General features: G+C 37.2%; 1 protein-coding gene across 2 annotated transcripts; it reads right to left on the bottom strand.

Moving 5' to 3' along the window:
• Nucleotides 1-17,330: 17,330 nt before the first annotated feature.
• Nucleotides 17,331-20,592, bottom strand: LOC144717115 (pyrimidine d). Of its 2 annotated transcripts, none has more exons than XM_078592439.1 (11): nucleotides 20,230-20,592; nucleotides 20,083-20,165; nucleotides 19,686-20,009; nucleotides 19,340-19,589; nucleotides 18,736-18,837; nucleotides 18,522-18,629; nucleotides 18,404-18,433; nucleotides 18,192-18,329; nucleotides 18,074-18,111; nucleotides 17,831-17,930; nucleotides 17,331-17,642 (listed from the first exon to the last, which is right to left on the bottom strand). In XM_078592439.1, the coding sequence occupies exons 1-11, from the start codon at nucleotides 20,365-20,367 to the stop codon at nucleotides 17,568-17,570; spliced, it is 1,386 nt and encodes a 461-aa protein (XP_078448565.1). In that variant the 5' UTR covers nucleotides 20,368-20,592; the 3' UTR covers nucleotides 17,331-17,567. The 2 variants fall into 2 exon arrangements, with proteins under 2 accessions (XP_078448565.1, XP_078448566.1); XM_078592440.1 differs by having other exon boundaries at nucleotides 18,757-18,837; nucleotides 20,230-20,591.
• Nucleotides 20,593-23,055: the final 2,463 nt, after the last annotated feature.

Genomic DNA, 23,055 nt, shown 5'->3' with positions numbered 1-23,055 from the left:
TTTCAAGCTCAAATAAATCCCTTAAAATGCAAAGAAATCACAAAAAATTAGGAAAAAATCAGAAATCATTTGAAAACAGTATTTTTGTGTATATACATGATAACAACCCATTTTAAGCTCTTTAAATATATAAAATTGTGCTAATAGCATGAAATAAAGACCAAATTTTGGGTGTTATCAAAATGTTAGAGCTATGATGAGTCAGTCAACACTACATGTCTCAATGCGGAGTGAAGTGCTGAGAACAGCCATATATATACTAAATAAGGTTCCTACCAAGTCTGTAAGGCATACTCCTTATGAGTCATAGACTAGTAAAAAACCTTCTTAGGTTACATGCATATATGAGGTTGCATAGCTGAGGTCAAGCTTAACAATCCAAATGAGAGGTCTCTGGATTTAATGGCATTGTTTACTTACTTTACTGGCTATCTAGAGAGGTCAGCAGGCTAAAAGTTCTATTGTCCAATACATACCACTACAATTGTTAAGTCTGATCGGGCTATCTTCTTCGAGGAAAGTTGTGTTACTACAAATATACTGAGGGACTTTGTCTTTAAGGAGTTAGTAGAAGATACCATGGATTCTGCCATAGAGGACTTTGGTATCTGCCATCCTCAAGTGACTCACACATACTTTCCAAAAATTATTCCAGCGATGGATGATACTCTACTAGTGATTATGCTAGTCCAAGAATAATCTCAAACACAACCAGCATATGAAAATCTGGATTAAGGTCAATAATTTATCCTAGAAGGTTTAATAGACGAAGAAGGCCAACAATTCCATCATATTATGTGGTATACTTAAAAGGTGAAGATATGGTTCAAGAGCAAGATGACCCAAGTACGTTTTCACAAGCCATAAAACTCTAGAAACTCTAGTCTTTGGTTTCAAGCAATGGAGGAGGAGCTTGAATTGATGCATCACTATCAAGTCTAGAAAATCGTGGACTTACCATTGATGAAGAAAATAATTGGTTGTAAGTGGGTCTACAAGACTGAGCTTAATCCTAATGTAGTTGTTGAGCCATAGAGGCCAGACTTGTTGCGAAAGCGTTTATGATGGAAATATATGTGGCCGGCAAGCCAATCACACATTCCACATCTCGTTCCATATTCATTAATGGAACATATTCATTATAGTGCACGTGTGATGCGTATAATGAAGTCCATGAATACATGATCAAACTTAGTGAATTACGATGAGATCGTAATACGGAGATCACTAGTCTTTAAGCATGTGTTCTAAACATTCCTATCCAAAGGATACGTGAGAAGGACATCAAAGTATCCGGATAGAATAGCACTATCTAGCCTCACTCATATGATGAGTATGGCCGGTCTCGTAGCCATTAGTGTGCCGACACTAAGGATAGATAGTGGGTGCTCTTTAGTGGAAAGAGTTCACTGAATTGATCCGTACGAATCCCTGAATGGTATTATACCGAACTGTCAATCAGGTTGATTCACGTCACGATTGTATAAGTGGTCCTTAGACTTGAGACACCAAAGATGTTTTGTGGACGGATGGTTGTACTTTGGCTATGGCCAACGAGTCTCTAATCGTGGGATTCTAAACGGTCTTAGTTCGGGTGCATCAAGAAGTACACGAAGGCGATTGAGTGGTCAAGATGGGATCGTCCACCCTCGGTATAAGAGGCAAAAACTCAAGGAAGACGATGCAATGAAGTCCTTGGCCAAGGCAGTGAAATATCGGAGAAGAGTTCTCTGATGATTTCCGAATGCATCAGTACTAACTCGGATGACCGATTAGGGTTTGATAGTTGACCATACCCTAAGTCATCCAAGGAGCGTCAAGTGGATGAGGGATTATACATACACGGTAACCCATGATGAACAGGTTCCATGAGTGAGTCGATACACACTCCTTTGTATCTTTTAGGACACGAGGTGTAGCTTGGCACCCCACATGTCGGAGTCTCGACCTATCGATTGGGTTAAATCGATCCAACATTAATTAATCTATATGATGATATAGTTAATTAATTTGGAAGGCCAATAAAGGTTATTGGGCCACTAGAGTCGTTAACTAGACTGATACATGGGCCTAGAGGGTCACACGCAAATGGTCTTTTGGACGTTGGAAGATATACTTAAGTTTTGGGGGTTTTTATGAAAAATACCCACTTAGTATAAATAGGGGAAGGCCCTGAACGAAATTCACCTAGGCCAGAATTGTTCAGGGGCCTTCCCCTTCTTCTCCACTCTCCCCACACTCCCTCTCCACCCCTGATGTGATCGGGACGACGTAACGACGCCGACGGAGATCGAACGGGGCTCGTCTACGAGAAGGAGGAGATCTGACGTGCCGAGGATCGCGTGGATACGTCTAGAGGCTGCACACTTGAGCAGCTCGACTCGTCTCGCTCCAGGATCGAAGAAATCATGAATGAGATTCGTGCAAAGGTAACTCGTTTCAATGTTTGGGTTGATGCCATTCGATTCGCAAAAGAGTCTTCTGCTGAGCATCGTTTTGTTCTGTTCATCCAAATCTAGGCCTCTAGAACCCATCAGTTTACACAGAAGGAAGGTATTGAATATTATGAGACCTTTTCTCATGTATCATCTCAGGACTCAATGAAAACAGTAATGACTTTAGTAGCTCAATTCAATTTTGAGCTACATCAAATGGATGTGAAAATGACTTCCCTAAACGGTGAATTGAAGGAGAAAGTGTACATACAAAACCTCAAGGTTTTGAGGTCAATAGAAAAAAAAATATGGTTTGCAAGCTGAATAGATCTATATGGGCTAAAGCATAGTTCCAGACAATGGTAATTTAAATTTTATGAAGCTGTAACCACTTTTGGTTTGAAGGGAAAACATTGTTGATCAATTTATATACCTTAAGGAATGAGGGAGTTGATGGATTAAGCTGGTGCTTTATGTCGATGATATATTGCTTGCTAGTTAAAGTTTTGCTTTGTTGATGGAGACCAAAGATTTCCTATCCAACCATCTTGAAAGGAAGCCCACTTTGTTATTGGAATTCAAATATACCATGATAGATCCTTATGCACTCTAGGACTATCACAAAGGTCCTATATATCAAATATGTTGTGGAGGTTTTAATGGCAAATTGTACTCTACAAAAAACCCTTATTGTTAAGGGTGACAAACTAAGAAAACTAGAAGGTCCTCATTCTGATGAGGAATAACTAGCTATGAAGGAATAACCATATTATGTGATTGTTAGGTCTCTCAACTTGCCCAAATGTGTACACGACCTGACCTTACTTTTGTCACTCGATATCTTGGTAGATACCGAAGTAATCCTGGACTCATGCATTGGCAAGTTGCCAAGAAGGTTCTACGCTATTTGCAAGGGAGAAAATTTGATGCTTACCGACAAATGATCAGATTATTCAAAGTCATAGGATTCTCAAACTTAGATTTTACTGGATGCTTTGATACTAGAAGATCTACATATGGTTATATTTTTGTACCTGCTCAGGGAGATGTCTCAAGGTGTAGTACCAAGAAGTAGACGACAGAGAAATCTACAATTAAACTTGAGTATGTGGCTTGTTTCCACATATTTTCACAAGCCATATGATCGTGGAATTTCATGTCACATCTTGGATATGTTTGCTCAATAAAGAAGCCCATACATATATACTATGACAATGAAACTTCTGTAAGGTTCTCGAATAACAATTAGAGCACAAGTGCTTGTAGACACATGGAGGTAAAGTTCTTGGTTGCAATGGAGAGGCTCAAAGATGGGCCTGTTTCTATTGAGCACATTGGGATTGGTTTAATGCTAGCAGACCCAACGACTATGGCAATGTCTCCTGGCACATATTGTGAACATGTCTTAAGTATGGGTCTGACTAGTTTTCCTTGACTTGTGTGGTTAGAGTTCTCACTCAAGATACTTATGTATTCACATAATATCACTTTGTAGCTCTGATCGATTATGTATGAATTACGATTTGATGTCATGACAATATGAGTTTAACAAATTGGTGGAACAGAACTCGATTCATTGTCATGAAAGTATGAGTTAATCCAATTTGCTGCATATTGGTATTTAATGTCTAACACAAATATTTAGGTACATAGTTTGGACTTATGCCTTGAAGGTAAATTATTGTTATAATGGATATTTCCAAGAGATATTATGTTCCTATGATATGTGTACTAATGACCCCTGAATTGTGATTTTAATATCCACTAAAGAGGCACGTGCATCAGGTCAAGTGGGAGATAGTAAGATTTTGACTTTGTTGACAAACCTCATGTAAGGGCATTATCATCTTTTCCATGGGAGACAATTATACATTAGGTCTCAGTATGTCGATAGGCATTCTGGTTCATCCTTAAGAAGTGGACATATTAGGGCTACTAGCATCCTGTTTTCAAGATGCTTACCTGGTTATCTAGGTTCCTGAACTATAGAGGGAACCACAGGCTTGCTGGAGTCAACCCTTAGCCACCAGAGAAGATCCAAGGAGCCAAGGTGACATATTCTGCTGTCCAGGCACCTATATGTATGCTCCCTTGTTCCATTATAGTTTACCTTCACCCCCATGTTGCATGCAATGGTTTTGGATGTCCACATGCAAAGTGTGGGCTGTAGCATTTGGACTGTTATGAGGGGCTTTAAAAAAAACCCTTAATTTTTTTTCCAGATGATGAATATTGAGGAAAGGTTGGTTTGGAAATCTCTGGATGTAAGTTAAAGATGGCATTCACAACCCACAAGCCAACTTACACTCCCTCGAAATAGGTCATTACTTGGTTTTAGATGCCTCCAATATATTTTTTGTGTGCATTTGGAAGATAATTTTTGCCTCTTGTTGATAAAATGACTTTCAATGGATAAAAATGAAATCAGCTTGTGAAAATACGATCAAATGTGGTAGTTAAAGGTAAAAAGAGAAGAGAAGGGTAATGTATGAAAGGGAAGATGAAAGATAACAACTGAGAAGGCTATGGAAAAACTATGATATCTCACTCCCAATATTTTAGACAAGACAGATTTAAAACAGACCAAGTGAGAGAAATGATCAAGATAGTTCTCAAAGGAATGGGTGGAAACACTTGTGCAACTGCATGGGGTTAAAGTACATGATGGATAATTCATCTTGAAAATATGAACTCTAAATGCAAAAGGCCATGGATATGTTTTATTTCTTATTTTTTCATCTATTTTTTGTCATCTTTTGAAAGGGAAATACATAATATGCACAAGACATGAAGATGAACACCTCAGGAAGTCCATAATGTTAGTAGGGAATGTGAGCAAAATATATGTTACCATCCTTAATAGTTTTTTACAAAGTTCCTTCGTCATGTCTAATAAATTTGACAAAATAGATAAAAGTGAGTCAAAAAATGTTCCTTGGTAAATGAGATTAATAGTTATTTGGAATCAGCATGAATTCAATCATCTCTTTCGAGAGAGAAAGAAATGAGCAAGAAAACATCAGAGATTGAAGAATACAGATGAGAAGATATAGAGTGGAAATATAAAGGGAATAGCTAATAACATATATCACAAGGATGTCACAAAAGGGGAGATAGATTTAATTTGGAGAGGAATATCGTCAGTAATACAGGATCACATTTATAGATGGTTACAATATAAAATAATGGATTAGGATTATGGTGTAATTTAGGCTAGGCCAAGGGGTAATGATGATATATATATGTTTGGAAGAATGGCTTTAGGTGGATGGAGAAAAATAAATGATTTTATACTCCCGACTTGACTAAGTACCTACCCATCCCAGCTCAAAGCACACTTTAATGATGTAAATAGACACTAATTGACTCATTTATATCAATCAAGGTTGGATTCATTAATAATAAAATGATATGGATATTTTATCATACTAATTGACTCATTTTTATCACTCCCACCTGTATAATTCCGTCCTTCCCTTTTCTTTACCCCCCTCATTTCAGTCCACTAAATTGTGTTAATCTTTGGAGAGCCTCATTCCTGCTTTCTGAAATGAGCATTCATATCATTATTAAAGGCTCTCGATGCTCGCAAATAGTGTAAATTATTTGGATCAAGAATAAAATGAGTATTTAATTTAAAAAAAAACTTCCCCAAACTAAGCATCAAATAGAAAAAATAAAAAATGTCACATAAGTTATTATCCAAATTAAAATAAGCATGGTTCCTAATGTATTTAATAACTATATTAAGTTATCTTATGCATGTGAAATGAGGCTTAATCTTATAATTGATTTTTCTATGTTCTATGGCTTACAAGACAGGTCTCCATGAGCCTCAAAAGTTAGAAAAAAACGAAGTGAAGGAAGTAAAAAAAATAGGAGCTGAAAAATAAAATTGTACAAGTGATACTACTACATTTATTCAGGAATAAAGTAAAACATAATACTGGATAAATACATAAACAATAAATGTTATTTCATGGCATTAAATATATATAAGAGTAATGTTCAATTTTTGTTCAAAAGAACAAATAGTTTAAAGCTGTTTTTAAAACTATTTTTCTACAAGATTTTTATTGCCAGAAACGTGCAATTGGTGCAAAAAGATTTCACGCTTAGAAATTAACTCTGTTAAAAATAAAATGATGGGGGACCATCGCGTTGACACCGACACGGGAGATGTTCGACCGCTCCGAGCCGCCCGTGTCGACATCTGTGACCCGGAGTTCAAGTACCCCAAGTAAGCGTTGTTATTTTTTTCTAAAGTATTGCTTTTGGACCGCGTCGTGCTTTGGACCGGTCTCGCATTTGATGTTTGTTCATTCTCGTGTAAAGAGGAGGGCCACGTCACTTGACGGAACCCTCCCCTTAGTCTAGTCTCTTGGCATCCTCCCTTCCCCCACCTATATAAAGGGGAGGCCTGCCCAAAGACTGCTCAGTCTGTCATTTTGAGAAAAACAATTGGTCTTCTTTAGTAAATTTTCGTCATGTTTTCTTAGTCAAATTCAGAAGGGAGTCGTCCTCTACCTCTCGCCACCCCAAAGAGTCAGTTGGTCTTCCACAGGCGCCCGCTGGTCTTCCCCCTTGAGCAAGCTCCATCAACGATCAAGATCGTCTCGAGCCAGCCCATCTACGCCGGTGGATAACGCTGGGTTCTTTTCTTCTTCTTGAACCGCCGGCACTCTCGGCCGTGAGCGTTCACGATCGCCCGAACAGTTCCCGGCAGCCTACACGTCTTCAGCTGAGTTGCCCCGAGAGCCCTCTCCCTGCTCGGTGAAATTCGCGAGGTTCTTCGCCTTGCTGGTTGGGGCACTCCGGTGTCTGACCCTTAAGCTCCGTGTCGGTGTCTCTGGACGTTCCCTGCCGGTATTTCCCGACCGACCGCCCTGCTGGGAGTCATAGCCATCCGCCCGAGCGCCGTCGACTTCCGCCGTCGGCTACCGGCCTGCAGCCATCCAAGTGATCATTTATAAATTCCCGCGCCCTCCCCGTCGCACGCGGGTTGCTTGTTGTCGCCAGCCGCCGACCAAGCTCCTTTTCCCGATCAGTCGCCCTCGCCACCTCCGCGGCCGCAAATTCAGACGCGACTGATTTCTCCATCGTTCCTCACCTCGTTCCGGTGCCACTCTCGCCCTCCTCATCTCTCGTGCGCGCGGCCCCGAATCCAATCGCACGACATGCTACAGCGGCCACCCCCCTCGGCTGTGAGTTTTCTCCAGCGACTAGGATCGCGCCTTCCGGACCTCACACTTCTCGGTGGTCGGATCTATCCGACCTGTGCCTTTCCCTCTCACCAGTCAACGGATGTTAACCTGTCCTGGGATAGCTGCTTCCAGACTACTCGATGACGGCTTCTGCGATTGAGCATTAGGAGCGTTGCTGCTTGGCGTGACGTGGCTGGATCTCTCAGTTTTGGGAATTCTATCGATCGCCTGCCAGGATCCCTGCTACCAGGCGTTTACTGCCCCAAGTTCTTCTCGATTTCCCTTTCTTCTTAACAGTATTATTACTACCTACAGTGTTGTATTTCTATCGATTGCCCTGCCGCCTGATCTTATTACGAATCTAGTTAGGATAACCACTGTTGTCGAGTGTTAGGCATTTTCTTGAGGATTGACAATCTAATTACCGTCGTTGAGGGAGAACTCCTGTGGGCTGTCAAAGGCCTTCACGACAATCTCGATCGGGAGAACTCGCGGGTCACTTGGAGTCGACCCGGATCTCGTCGTCCCTCTTTGAATTTACTGAACCGTCGCCCCTTCGTCAGCCCGCCCTCGTCACTCTAAGAGGGAATTTGAACGTGCATTTCATCCTCATGATCAACACGCATCGAACATCGTTGTGACGTAGCACGAGCAGTCGGTCCCGGCGTTACCGTGTTACATCAGAAAACTAACTGAGAATAATAATTTCCAAAAGGCAGAGGGTGATCTTGCATATAAACATATTTTGTTGTTTCTCTTGAACCTGATAAACATATTCTCATGAAATTTCATTTATTTTTATGCATTCATAACAATAAATTTTCCTTCACATATTTTAAATAATCTTTGTTATTATTATACCAAGAAAATTATGTACATATTCCTGAGATTCGAATGCAAAGTTACCTTCCTCATCTGGTTCATGACCTCCATTCAAAAATAAAATGTACATGTATATAATAACATCATCATCCCTTTCTTCCATGTATTCCTGTCACAGAATATTTCATCTGCATTATCACCAATATTTTTTATTTCACGTTCATTTCAAATATGATGATGATAATAATGATACATGTCAATTTAAAGGAATGATGTTTATTGGATTAATAGAACATTAAGTAGAGGATTGACTAGTAGGGTAGTTGACCTTTTCCTATTCATTTTCAATTATCCTGCTCACTTGCCCTTCTTTGAGGTCATTCATGTCTTTGTTTACTTGTTGGTGATGCTGAGCACATGGATGTTGTTGGCATCCAGGTTAAGAATCTTCATGATATACCTTCTGTGAGGACATTCTTATTCTGGAGAATCATCAGTAAAACATATAAAAAAAATTTGTACTACTTTGATTGCAATTTTGGCCAGAAATCATGACATTTGCTTCATCCTCCATACATGCTTGATAAAAATAATCACCACTAAACCAATATAATAAGAAGCTCCAATCTCCTACTTCATGCTTTTCATTGTTTTTTCAATTATTTTCAACATTATAATCATCACTAATTCGATAAGTTTTATTTCCTCAAATCCGTATTTTTTTCAAAATAGAATTCATTAGCGTAACTGAATTCTTTAAAAACATCTAAAATTAAAATGAAATAACTAGATATCACACAAACCTCGTTGTCCCTTCCCCCTAGGGCTGAATAGTATTGAAATACGGGGGGTGGTGCAATGGCTACTTTTCTAGAGAAAAGTATAAAATTAAAATAAAAAACTAGAGATCACGTAAACCTCGTTGTCACTTTCCCCTAGGGCTTAATAGTATTTTTTCTGCTAGAAGCTAATTTAAACTTCAACTAGCCCTCCCAAACTATTATATATAAATTAATCAATAAACTATGATGGACTATGCCACCAATAAAGTATTGGGAGAAGAATTTAAAGATGCGATAGTTAGAAAAGTGATAGTGAAAGCACTAAGAAGGGGGGATTAGATTGCTGTTTCAATGATATTATCTTATCTTTTAATAAAGTAATTTTTTATATAGGGCAATGTTTTACCCTGGTTTGAGTACAAACATACTTTGTTTTTTAATCTAGAAGAAATGAGTCACTAAAACTCTGAATGATATTTAACTGAAACTAACGAACGGCTCAAATTACATATACAATATGTAAAGTTTTCACTCTCATTTCAAAATACTACAAGAATATCTCTAGAATGGACATGTCTTCAACTATTTCCCTTGAGTTTTCTCTATGAATACCTTTAACTTTCCCTTCATCCAAGATGTTAATAGGTCTCTAAAGATCATACATCTCCAATACTACTTTGACTCTTCTAGATAACTTTATCCCACCTCGAAGCATCAAGCTAAAATCTAAATTCTGTATTCCCTTAAATATTTTTTCAAGTTTTATCATTAATGTTACAAAGAAATCTCCAACATGATTTCGATTTCAATAACTATTTCATAAATATTTTGAAATTTTGAGTTGACTAAAATAATTTCTAAATCGATTTGGGTGGATGTAGGTGTTCAGTAAGAAAAGTTGAATTTAATATTTATTTTTAACAGCACTAAATTTTTTATTGCTGTCTGCTGTCAAAAATATACAGATATCAAGTGCTAACTACTTTAGAAAATTTTGGAAATAAATTTTAAGTTTTATAGTAGAAATTTATAGAAAAAATATTTAATTTTTACAGGTGTAGAAAGTTTCAAAGCAAGGTATAATCTTCTCGACCATAAAAAAACACAAAAAGAAAGTTGATGTTCACCACACTACAAACTTTCAGAAAACAGGTTTAATGTTCAAAGATGTGTAAAATTTTTAGAGAGATTATTTTTCAGTGCTTCAAGGAAATTTTAGAGAGAGCATGAGCTTGAATATTTAATATTTAAATTGGAGAAACCAAAAAGATTTTAGCTTTAGATGTTATTTTAGAACTTGAAATTATGGCTTTCGATAAGGATTGAGTCAATAGTCACTGATCAGAATATGCATTATTGAATCAACAGAGCAACAGAACTGTATTTTCTTGAATATGGAAAGAAAATAAATAATAGAAACAGATTGTTAACTATTTCATTTTACAGCAAAGAAAACCCTAAAGCCTCAGGAGTGCATACCTTGATTCATTCACCTCATTCCCATTTTTCCCATTGAATCACATTTTAATGGGCCTTATCACATATTCAACCATTGGGCTCATTTTTAAAAACATCTCAAAGGGTTTACGCAACCCTAAAAGATTTCTAGTTACTTCGATCAAAATATATTATTTATCTTTAAGTTGTCTTCTAAAATTTTCCTGAAAAATCATCTCAGATGTCTTGCTCCTTCTAAAATAAAAATAAACAAAGCACTTGTACGTAACCCAAAACTAATATCATAACAAAATTAGTTGATGAGTTATCAACAGATGAATAAAAGTTGGGGAAAGAGATCAAATAGAAGTGCCCAAAAATCTCTCAGCCTTGAATTTTATTCCATGGGTTTGGAGAGCTAAGATGTTTGATATCTAGACTTTAATCACAACTTTATTTGACCAGCTCTTAAAAAGGGGCTAAATGGACTGCAAAAATGAATCCCTTGTGTATTGAGACTCTTTTTAAGGTCCAAACCATGTTTTAAGGGAAATACAGATTTAGATTTTAGCTTGATGCTTCGATACCAACTTATTCCAGCGACGTGGTCTTTCCCTTAAATACCAACTTATTACAGTCCAGCCAGTGCACAGCAAGGATCGTTCCCCATATCGAATGTCCTCTATGTATTTTATTAAATTATGAAACCAAACCCACATGACTCTATAAATTCAAGTGGATTTTCTCTCATATTCTATGAGTTTTCTTTTAAATACCGGACTTAGGTAAATTAAATGGTAAGTTCTCCATGCAAATTGGAGAAAAGGATAATCCCATGCCAGAAACTAGAGCAGAACAGTACATATAAAACTCATAAAAAATATTTCCTTAAACCTGAAAATAATGCATAAAAAACATACTTTTATTGTCTCACTTTGATATTATCAAATTTTGTCAAAACCAGAAACTTCTACCCTTAGTCTCTACCTTATTTGTGTCATGGACCTTATTACCCTTTTCATGGGCCAGACAACCCTGCAATTTTAATGCCATATTTGTTTCCTTCGCATATCTCACATGGAGTGGAAATCATCAATTTAATAGATTAAAAGTTCAGTATGTGGCAGCTCGATTCAAAGGCATATTAATAACATCTAGTTGATTTATTCATCGGTGTGATATTATGCTATATTAATACATGAAAGTTAGACAGGTAAAAACATGTCATACATTATTTATTGATGAAATAGGTAATTAAATGGAATAGCAAAATAAACTCCTGATTTCATATTTTTATATATTTATAGATGTTTTGAGACTAAACCCACTTCATATACTTGAAATCAAGTGGTTAGTCGTGAAACTTATTTAACTGCAATAACTTAGGTGCATTTATTTATCATTTATGGAGGGAAATGAGAGAAAAGAAGAAACCGACACCAGGAATTGGAACAAAGGAAACAGCTCAACGTATGAACTAGACCAAGCAATGAGCCCTTATACACAAACAATTAAACCCCAAATCACCCATATCTAGATAAAAACTCAAATGGAGAAAATGTTTTTAGATTTCAAACATTTGGGTCTGGAAATTATTTTCCAAATCTCAAACATCAGAGGGGATATAGGGGAAAAGAAATTATCTCATTGTAGCATAAAAAATCAAGGATTTAAATCCAAGGTCTAGGAGATGCAAATCACCTCTATTTAATCTTCTTTTTCTCATTTTTAATTTTCAACTTTTTATATTGTCATTTGAAGGCTAGCCAAGTGAAACATCACTTACAAGGTTCAAATATTATTTTAAAGGATACAAAATTGGGATCTCAGTGAGACAGATAAAAGGTTCGGAGAAAGTAAACCACTTTGTCTAGGACAGGGAAAAAAGAGGTTTTTGTCATATCCGAGTGTTAATATCCTGATGTTCAATTTTTTGTGTTACATTTTAGCTTTCATAGTATAACCAATATTATTGATAAGTAGAAAAAACTACAATATGTGTGATATTTCTTACCCTTAATCCTTATCTTTTTCCTCAATTTCTGTTGATTGGTTTGGTGTTTTGATCCATGCCTTTGATTGATTGCTTGAAATTGAATTTCATGCAACGTAAGATGGAAATCAATTCATAGCTGATCTATAAAATATTTGGCAGTCTCATCAATTCATGTGGAACTAAACATCCTCTTGAGTTGTTCCCTAGAAGAATATTTTTAAGGTGTTCACATCCCCAATCTCAAGATGTATCCACTCAATTGTAGTGGCGATGGATCTCCTCTTCTATTTCTTTAAAAGGCTGGGTCGATTGATAAAATAGTTTACAGGTTCCAAAGATTTTACGAGCAGGTTCAAATTTAGGCTTGAGGCACAAACGGGCGCATCAAAGTGGAGTAGTCTCAATTTACGATAGGTATGAAGTAAAATGTGGGTCATCGTCTAAACTACCTTTCCTTTGGGACCTATGCATTGCTCCCCTATACAGGCCATACCCTTTCACATCTTGTAGATCTTCTCATCTTAAAATCTTACTAGTGGATGGAGTAATTTTGAGAGGAAGAGATGAGAAGAACGAGGTAGGCCTGGCTGGCATGGGCACCTAAAATGTGTGGCCCTCTCCTTGGTGCTTATTTGGATCTTTCATAAAAGTTCTTACAGTCTTAAGTATATTCACAAATATCCATTGATCGTCTGTGTGGAACCCTCTGAGCTCATGTATCAGTTTCTTTAATAACTTCAACGGCCAATAACATTCATTAACCAGCCTTTTTTATTAAGTACGCTAATGTATATATATATATTTTTTTTAATTATGCAAAGACTGATTTATCCTACCTGATGTGTTAATTTTCCAGCCCACGGGTGCTAAACCACACCTTGTGCTTAAAAATATACATAGTGTGATTGAACTCTCTCATTAAATCTTCACAATTATCGGTTACCACATATATATAGTCATGCACTCACAAGAGCCTCCCAAATGACTTAGAAAGCAGTAAAGTGTCAAAGTTTAATCCATCAGTTAGTATTGATGGTTAATTGAGATCATTAGGGTGTTGGGTTCGGTGCCTTGGTTCAGTGATGAAAAACATGTTCCATGGATGCGGAAGTGCGTCGATTGATTCACAATCGATCTTTAAAATAAAATATTGAATTTACCTTTTGGGGAACTCGTTACACCCTTGACTTTGCCGCTTTGAGATTATTCTAAAGCCGTTCACGCATCCAACCTCTAGAAGTATCCATGCGATCACTCGACTCTCAAATCTCCTCCTCTTCCTCTTCAACTCTGCTTGGAGACTCTCTCCTTGGTTGATGTAGAGAATGAAGAAAGGGAGGGGCTCTCAAATCAGTCTTGCATGGGTGCTTCAAATGAGATCCCTTTCCCTCTATGTATTTCACTTAAGGTTTTTCTCAAAAACCCTACAAGGTAAAATATATCCACCAGTGCCCTTGTGACCTCATGCGTGTGACCCTCTAGGCCCATGTATCATTCTAGTTAATAACTTTAGTGGACCAATAACATTTATTGACCAACCTTATTAGTTAACTATGTCAACATATAAATTAATTAAACCCAATCGATAGGTTAAGTTTCCAGCCCGTGGGGTGCCAAGCAATACTACGTGTTCTAGAATATACTAAGTAGTCTCTAACTCTCTCATGGAACCTTTACTGTCATCTGTTACCGTTTATGTATAATCCATCATCCGCGCGAGACTTTCGAACAACTTTGGGTATGATTTATCGTCAAACCCTAATCTATCATTAGATTAGTACTAATGCATAATGGGGATTGTTGGAGAACGTCTTATCCAATATCCTCACTACCCTGACCAAGGATTTTTATGCATCATCTTATTTGAGTCTGTCTCCTCTTATATCGAGGGCGGATGATCTTGTGTTGACCACTCAATCGTCTCCGTAAGCTTCTTACTACATCCAATCTATAACTTGTTCGAATCCCATGATTAGAGGCTCGTAAGTCATTGTCAAAACGTAATCGTCCACTCACGAGATGTCCTTGGTGTCTCAGGTCAGTGGATCACTTATATAACCGTGACTTGAATCAACCTGATTGACGTTTAGGTATAATACCATTCAGGGATTCGTACGAGTCAATTCAGTGAACTCTTTCTCCAAAGAGCACCCACTATCTGTCCTTAATGTTGCCACACTAATAGCCACAAGATCAGCTATACTTACTATATAAGTAAGATCAGTTAATGCTATTCTATCTGGATAATTCGATGTCCGTCTCAACTTCCCATTGAATAGGAATATTTGGAATACATGCTTAAAGACTAGTGATCATTGTATTATGATCACATCATAATTCATTAAGTCATTGCACGTATTCATGGACTTCATTGTAAACATCACACGGAATAATAATGACGCAAATTGGCCTAACAGCCACATAATATCCATCATAGGAAACTTCAACTCCAATATCTTCACTACCTTAAGCATGAATTTACTACACCTTTTTTCTCTAGTCAAACTCTAATACCAAGGGATAACAATCCCATCTTAACAACACAATAACCATCATGTATTTTTAACTATATCTAAGCTAAAACTAGTTTGAATGTCGTGGAGAAAGACTTGTAAGCCGTAGTCACAACATATTAGTCCATTCACAATATGTCTTTGATGTCTCAAGTCTTACTACTACTAACATGGCCATGACAAATTAAACTCTTTAAAGTTTGGGTATAAAATCATTTAGGGATCTCTATATATCAATTCAATGACTGTAACATAAGTTCTCATTCAGCTTAGATTTTTTTGAAATCAAGCTTGTACAAAATCAACTTCTCCCCATTTAAATTATATTGTTGTTGCATTGTCAAAATAATGGGGCCTATGTGACAATGTTTTTATATAAATCGTTTGGAAAATGGATTGCTGGTGGGATTTCACTTCTTAATTATGTTATCTCTTTGCTCACTTCATCTCATTTGACCTCGCTCACTTGATAATATTCTAGGTCTTCTCATTCCAAAGCCAACGTTTCTTACAAGGTACATTCTTCCATTCCACTTGAGCCATCAGGAAGTCATTTTTCTCTTTAAATTAGGTTGTTCTCTCATTGGAAGCTATTTATTTGCGCTAATCACCTTACCTTCTCTTCCAAAAAGTCTTCATTTCACTCTTGTTGCATAGTCTAACGGCTCTCTACAGAAGACTCTTTCTTTCTCCCCTCTTTTCTCTCTCCAGAACGTATTTTACCTCTCCACACTCACCAACACTTATAATACAGGTCTTGTCTTGTGACATTCCTATATTTTTCTCATGTAATCAGTCTATCTCTCTTCAGTCTCTCAACATATGAAACTATTTTAATGCTACATAACACCTCACAAGCAATTTTTGTGTATATTCATCTCTTGGGGTCGATTGTTTCTCCTTCTATCTCTCTCTCCCTCCCCTGTCTATGTGAGTCACGAGGATAATCTTTTCATCAGTTTCTATTGGAGAGCTTTATTACATCCCTTTTTTTCTAAATTTTCTCTCTCACCAATAGTTCTTGATATCTCTTTCATGAGCGCTTTTCTTCTTTTCTTTAAAACCCTCTTTCCTAAACCCTCTCACATTTATTCCAAGCGAAACTGTAAAAGATCTCAGATAAATAGTTAGACTGATGTGGGATATATCTTGTAGTATTTATTGATATGTCATACAGAACCTCGAGCTACAACAGTATGCCACATTTGAAGCATTAATGAATCATATGAAGAAAACATTGAAGTGTATCCTAAAGCTCGAAGCTACATCATTTAAAGATAAGATCAATCAAAGCTGTACTTGCTAGCTTAAAAAAGAGGCATAACTCCACAAAAGTCAAATCAAATTGGAATAAGTCAACAAGCCAAGGAATGAAGAGAGGATCAAATTAAGATAATGAATACAATCAAGATGCCTTTTAAAGAGTTCTCACATGCAAAACTAAGCTGGTAGAGATATTGTCCAGAGACAGGTTAACACCAACTTATGCATCAGGTACAACTAATCCAATACTGAAGTAAAACAAATTTATCACTTTGAAATGTTAGGTTTCGTTCCCCTCGGTGGAGCAACTAGGGGAAGAGTTACCGACACATAAAATCAAAACATGTTGACCTATTATAATAAATCACAGAATTCAAGATGAAAGAAGGCATTGACTCAGTGAAAATGATACAAGTATCTATCAGGACATCGTCTTAAGAAATGGGAGTCATGAAATGTGAGCAAAAGCCTACAAATATGTTGATGACAATTAGCTAAAGATAATGCGTTAGTTAAACCAAATAATATAAATACTAGCCACGGTAAACAAGGAACATAGTGATAAGGATTCCAAAAGGGGAAATATACCAGAGAGATCAAGATGTCAAGATAGGTAACGAAGACAGAGGCGGCCTTCACTATGCTGGATGCTGCACGTGATCTCCTAGCCAGACAGCTCAGGAGATCCAAAGAAAAAACTAAGTTCTTCTTAGATGACCCTAATAGTCCTTACAGGGTACTCATAGCAAAATACCCCAAAAAAGATAACAGTGTTCGTAGGCCATCAGGCTGCAGCACGCCCCACAATTGTCCGGGGCCAAGCCAGTGAACCTAGGTATACTCACTCGCTTTCTTGCAAATAAGTCCTCCAAAGGATCTTATCACATATCAGGCGAGCAGAATCATATATAGAACATGACGATAACTTACAATGTTTAATCATAACAGGCAATCGACTTGCACCAAAACCAGGTTGAGGAAAACCAAGAGGAGATGAGTTTAATCCCCCTTCCTTTTTTTGAGAGTGAATGAAGCAAGTATTGCGAAGAAAGGAGCAAACGACACAAACTGTGCTCAGCAGTCACGGGTGAGATCTGGATGATATTTACCTAAGGTTATCTATAGTCTGCACCTACAGCCTCTTGAATTGATTTGAACCCATCCCTCTCCAAGCACTCTGCCAGTTCAGCCTGCCAAACGAGGAAAGATGATCGCTGAAAGAGATAATACACAGACTTTGACATTGCCAAAGAGTAAAAATTATCTCCACAAAGTCCACAAAAAAATCATTATGTTCCGAAAATGTTGTCATCTAATCTTTCAAAAAAAAAAATTGTAATCCAACTATTTCATGATTCCAGTGAAAGATAAAGGTTACCTTGATACGAGGAATGAGTGAAGGTCCTTCATACCCAAAAGCAGTATATAGTTGCACAAGTGTTGCTCCAGCTCTGATCTTCTTGTATGCATCTTCGCCACTGCATTAGAGGTATCAATAAAACTAACCGGTTGAAGTAGAGGTATTTGGTTTTATCACCATCCTCTTTCTCTCCTGTCTCTTCTCATATGGATTTCGACACTTACAGATGGAGAAAAAATGAGGCAATGTTAGGAACTGTACCTACTGACACCACCAACGCCAATAAGAGGAATCTTCCCCTGTATCAAGTTTTCAAATTTTTCTATTATGACTTGTTATTATGGAATAATTCAAGGATTGAGAGCGTTCAGTCACATACTCTGGTTAAGATATACATTTCCTTGAGAATCTGAGTGGACAAATCAAATAGAGGCCTCCCACTTAGACCACCAGCTTCCCCAGACAAAGGATCTCCAGCAACAGCATCAGGTCTAGAGATTGTCGTATTTGATATAATCTGGTATATTTTAAAACAAGCAACAGAAAAGTAAATATTACTATGCACTGCAAACAAGAAAATGGAATACTCACCAGTCCATCCAAATGAAGAGCAAGAGCAACCTGGAAAGAAAGACAAATGCATCACGTAGAATTGAAAAACGATCTTATGAATGATATAATCGCTATCGAAGATGTCATGGCTGCATACTGCCGCAATATCTTCAAGATCTTGTTTTGATAGATCCGGGGCAATTTTGACGAGTAAGGGAGGTGGACCATCTTCAGCCCATTGCATTTCATCACGTGCAGCTTGCACCTAGAAAAATGATGAGCATAATCAGAGCAAGGGGTCAATTCGTCATACAATCCAAGGCTTTTGGACATTACTCAAAATAATTTGAATTCAGAATCATCAAATTTACTTGTACTAAAATTTTTTCAACCTTCTTGATTAGATCTTTTAATTGGTTCCTACCCTGAAGCTTTCGCAGACCAGGGGTATTTGGCGATGAAACATTTATGACCTGCGTGAAGAAATTACAATGCAGAAAAACTTATAAGTACTCGTTATCAGATAATTTTTTATGGGTAAAGAAGCCAAAAAAAGGGCAATGATAACGACTGAATCAATGACAGTAAAAAACTAAACCTCATTATCCTAATTATATCCAGCAATAATTATCATACCAATCAATGGAATTAAAAAACAAATTCAATCAAGGAAAAATTGTGCCCCGATTCAGGAAAAGACTAGATCAGATTTACACTGCGTTTTTTTTATTGAGACAGATTAACACTACGTTAACTGATAATTTAGACGAAACCAAATATGCAAGTTTATCACAGAACAAAAAAAGGAAAATATTTATAATTTTTACTTCCGATCAACCACGATGTACACCAGATTTTTCAACGGCTGTTATTTAAATGGTTTACCCACGATAATAATCATCCAGCAGAGAGAAAATAAACAAGTTAATCGTGCCCAACAATCTCGATTCAACTACGAAATAGAGAGAAAACTACCAAATAATCAGCAAACTGGGACAAAGTGTGGACTCCCTGAACATAGTCAGCTGTTGCATCTTCACTATTCTTATTCTTGCCAATGTTCACCCCAAGAATACCAGGACCTGCTTTGCCTCCTTGTTTTGCTTCATAACTACCCGAAGACTCAGAACTCTCCTCCAACTTCCTCTTACCGTGTTGAACGCCCAATCTTCTTGCCACTGCAACAATCCCTTCGCTATTAAACCCATACCGGTTGATCACAGCTCTGTTTACGGAAAAGAAAACCTTGGATTCAGCAAAATATTTGATCAACTCAATTCCAATGAGTTAAGTTTTACTCAATTTCATCTCACACAGATACCTTTCCTTTGGTAGCCTGAAAACCCTAGGCTTTGGATTACCCTCCTGAGGCATAGGGGTCACTGACCCTACTTCTACAAAGCCAAACCCTAACCCTAGCAACCCTTCCACTGCCTCTGCGTTCTTGTCAAAGCCCGCTGCAAGGCCAATTGGATTTGAGAATTTCTGTCCCCAGACTTCCACTCCAAGAACAGAAGGATCAGGCCGCTTCTCTCTCGGAACCCATCCACGAGAAGCCGCAAAAATGGCGATACGATGGGCAGTCTCAGGGTCCAGCAGAGCAAACAAAGGGTTCAAATACCGCGAAGCGGTGAAGAGCCATCCGCTGGGCCAAGATCAGGATCTTCGTTAGGCAAGAAGATCAGCCAAAACAAACGAAAATTCACAGTATAATGTACCAAACAGTCGCCTCATCTGCAGTGCTGACGTACGCGCCTCCTCCGATGAGCAGGCCGATCATGGTACCGGTTAGTATCCTACCCTAAATAAACGAACAGATTAAGGGAAACTGGTCGCAAGTGAAACCAAATCCAAGAAACGATTACCTTCTTCGAAGAATGCGAATGCAATTTCGAAGAATCGGTCTCGACACCCGTGCTGCTGCTCCGTGTATGGCAGCGATGAATACTCGCCGACCTCGATTGAGCATTTCTAAGGAAATTCCTCAAGAGCTTGCTCGTCATTACTCCCTTTTCTCAAAGAACAATTGCAGATCGCGACCCCGCGAACAAAAAACCCGTCTTTCGAATTGACACCGAAGAATCAGACTAAAAACAATGGCGATCGATGTGATGGCGACACTCGATTCTTAGTCTAATAAGGAGATTATTCCAACAGAAGATGCTCACTTCCTGCTTCGCTGGCGAGGGGGAGCTAGGATCATCTTTAACGGAAGGTTGTTTGAAACTTTCCAAAATTCAAGGGATTTTAAACTTTATATACTGTGGGGGATTCCACAAGCTTAAATGAACAAAAAGAATTATGGTGACACATGGTAGAATGGTAGTTAAGGATTATTTCAATGGGTATGGTATGGATCAAGAGAGTGAAGATGGATCATTTCTATGTAAAAATGTTTTCATTATGTTGTTTAACATGAACCAGTCGAGTATGAATGTTGACTTTGTAGAGTGTGTCATCTTCATTTTTTTTAATATGGAGGGTGTCCTAGTTAATGTACTTAAGAAGATGATAGCTATCAATCAATTGTAAACTTAAAGGAAATATAAGAGAAGAGTAGAGAGAAATTCAGGTTAGTCATTAATCCCGTTACAAGAAGAATTCTCCTCTCAATAGAAATATATTTTTAGTTAATAAAGCTACAATTACAACAATAAATAATCATGCACATGCTTGCTAGGAGGGAATTATGGATTATATATTTTTTGTTTGGAAGAGAAGTTTAACCTAAGGGAGGATGAATTCGGTACATAGTTTTTATTTTAATTAATATAGCTAAATATATAGATACATGTGACCAGGTTTGGACAAAGGGAACGAAGAAATCATTTATACATATTCTAATCATTCCTTAATCCTGTCGCAAGTACTTCCTTGTCCCCAGACACACTCTCAACCAAGTCTTGTCAAGAATCTATGCAACCAAGGCTTTATCACTATGGATGAGGCAAAAAATTATAATATCATATTCACCTTCCCATACAAGTGTAGCTTCACCACTTAACTTCCATATCTGGTGAAGACGTTCTCCTCCTCAACCACTAACACAAGTCATGGATGTGTCATTTCCATGCAACTTATTCACTTTTATCTCTCTTTGATATTTTCATTCTAAAGTCAACTGATGGCAAATTTTTTAACAATAATCAATTAATATGACCTTCCAATTTCAAATTAGATTACTTTACATTTCCCAAATACATATCAGTTTAATCTAACCAAATTTTCAATATCCTCATCTGAGCCAAAATTTATTAGTATTCAACAAATCAAGCTTATTATTTTCCCAAAATTTGGATTTTTTCAACTCTTGCAATAAAAACAAAAATCCTTCTGATTCTATATATTCTATTTCAGACTAGAGCCAATACACATTTCAAAACAGAATTATCATAATCTAGAATGTCTTTCAATCATACTAAAAAAGCATTCAATATATATATTACTATTTAAGTATCTCTCTCCATCTAAGTTGAATTTTATCTCAAATAAATCTTAACCCTTTGATCACCCAAATTAATTGCTGTGGTAAATATATTCAATGCACCATTTAATCTAAGATTAATTTGTAAATTCATCTCAATAAATGTCAATTCGAATTTATTCAATGTCAAAGACTCTCCAAACAATTTAAATATAACTATTATTTTGAAATTTTGAATTTCTTTCTAAACCAATTATTTTGTACAACTTATTTGATCCGCTAAGGTGGAGGTCTTAATTCTCTGTCACAAAATAAAGGAAACGGGAACCATAATAGATAACAAAAATTAATCCTGATGTCTGATAAGTCCATTTTTAGGGGTTATCTGTAACCTTTGAATTGAAATAAGGTGATAAACTAAAGTTGTATTGCTTCAGCTTAGTTACTCTATATATGATATAAGTAAAGAAAGGGCTAGAGCCACGTTGAGTGGCAAGGTTTAATGCTGATACGATTTCTAAAAAAAGATTAAAATAATGATTAGAAGATGAAAATGTAGAGAAGAGACGATGTATAACTGAGATAATATCGTTCTGAAGTACAAATGTGATCAAGGAGTATCCAAGAGGAAAAGGAAAGAGATGAGGGGGACACAACAAATAGAAGGAAGGCAATATATTTTTGGCAGTTACTAGGTAGTGAACATGAAGTTTGGATGATTCTAATACAAAATACACTCACTAGGGTTAATAGCTTGTTCCCATATCACACGCTTTACTATAGTACGCAAGAACAGGTTGAAAGGATCCAGAAATGCTGTTACTTTAAGTGGCTGAGGTATGATCTAAGATTGTGGAGGGCTGAATTGGGTTCTTCAAATTTTTTTCGCTCGAATCTATTTAGATATATCAAATATAAGCTACCAGTCTAGGGAATCAAATATAGGATATGATAGGATGAGTTATTATTTTATTTAGCTTAGGCTAGTCCTTAATGATGTTTGAATTACCCAACTCAAGGTGATGATGACCCTAACCAAGTTTGTGTGAATACCCTCCAAAAAAAACGCGCGGAAATAAGGCGTAAGACAGACACTGAGAAAATAAAATATTGGTGAAGCTCAATCATCCTGAACTAGGGGACAACACATCTGGGACACGACGGCTCAAAAGTGATGGGATTGATGACAAATGGTGACAAACAAGTGGGTGACAGGAAGTTTTTCATGTCTCCTGTCCCTTCATGTCCCTGGATTTTACAAAAATAT

This window comes from Wolffia australiana, chromosome 2 (assembly GCF_029677425.1).
Source record: "Wolffia australiana isolate 7733 chromosome 2, ASM2967742v1".
In the NCBI taxonomy this organism is placed as follows: Eukaryota; Viridiplantae; Streptophyta; class Magnoliopsida; order Alismatales; family Araceae; genus Wolffia; species Wolffia australiana.
The sequence above is the reverse complement of the archived record's forward strand: the minus strand, read 5'-3'. Positions and strand labels throughout refer to the sequence as shown.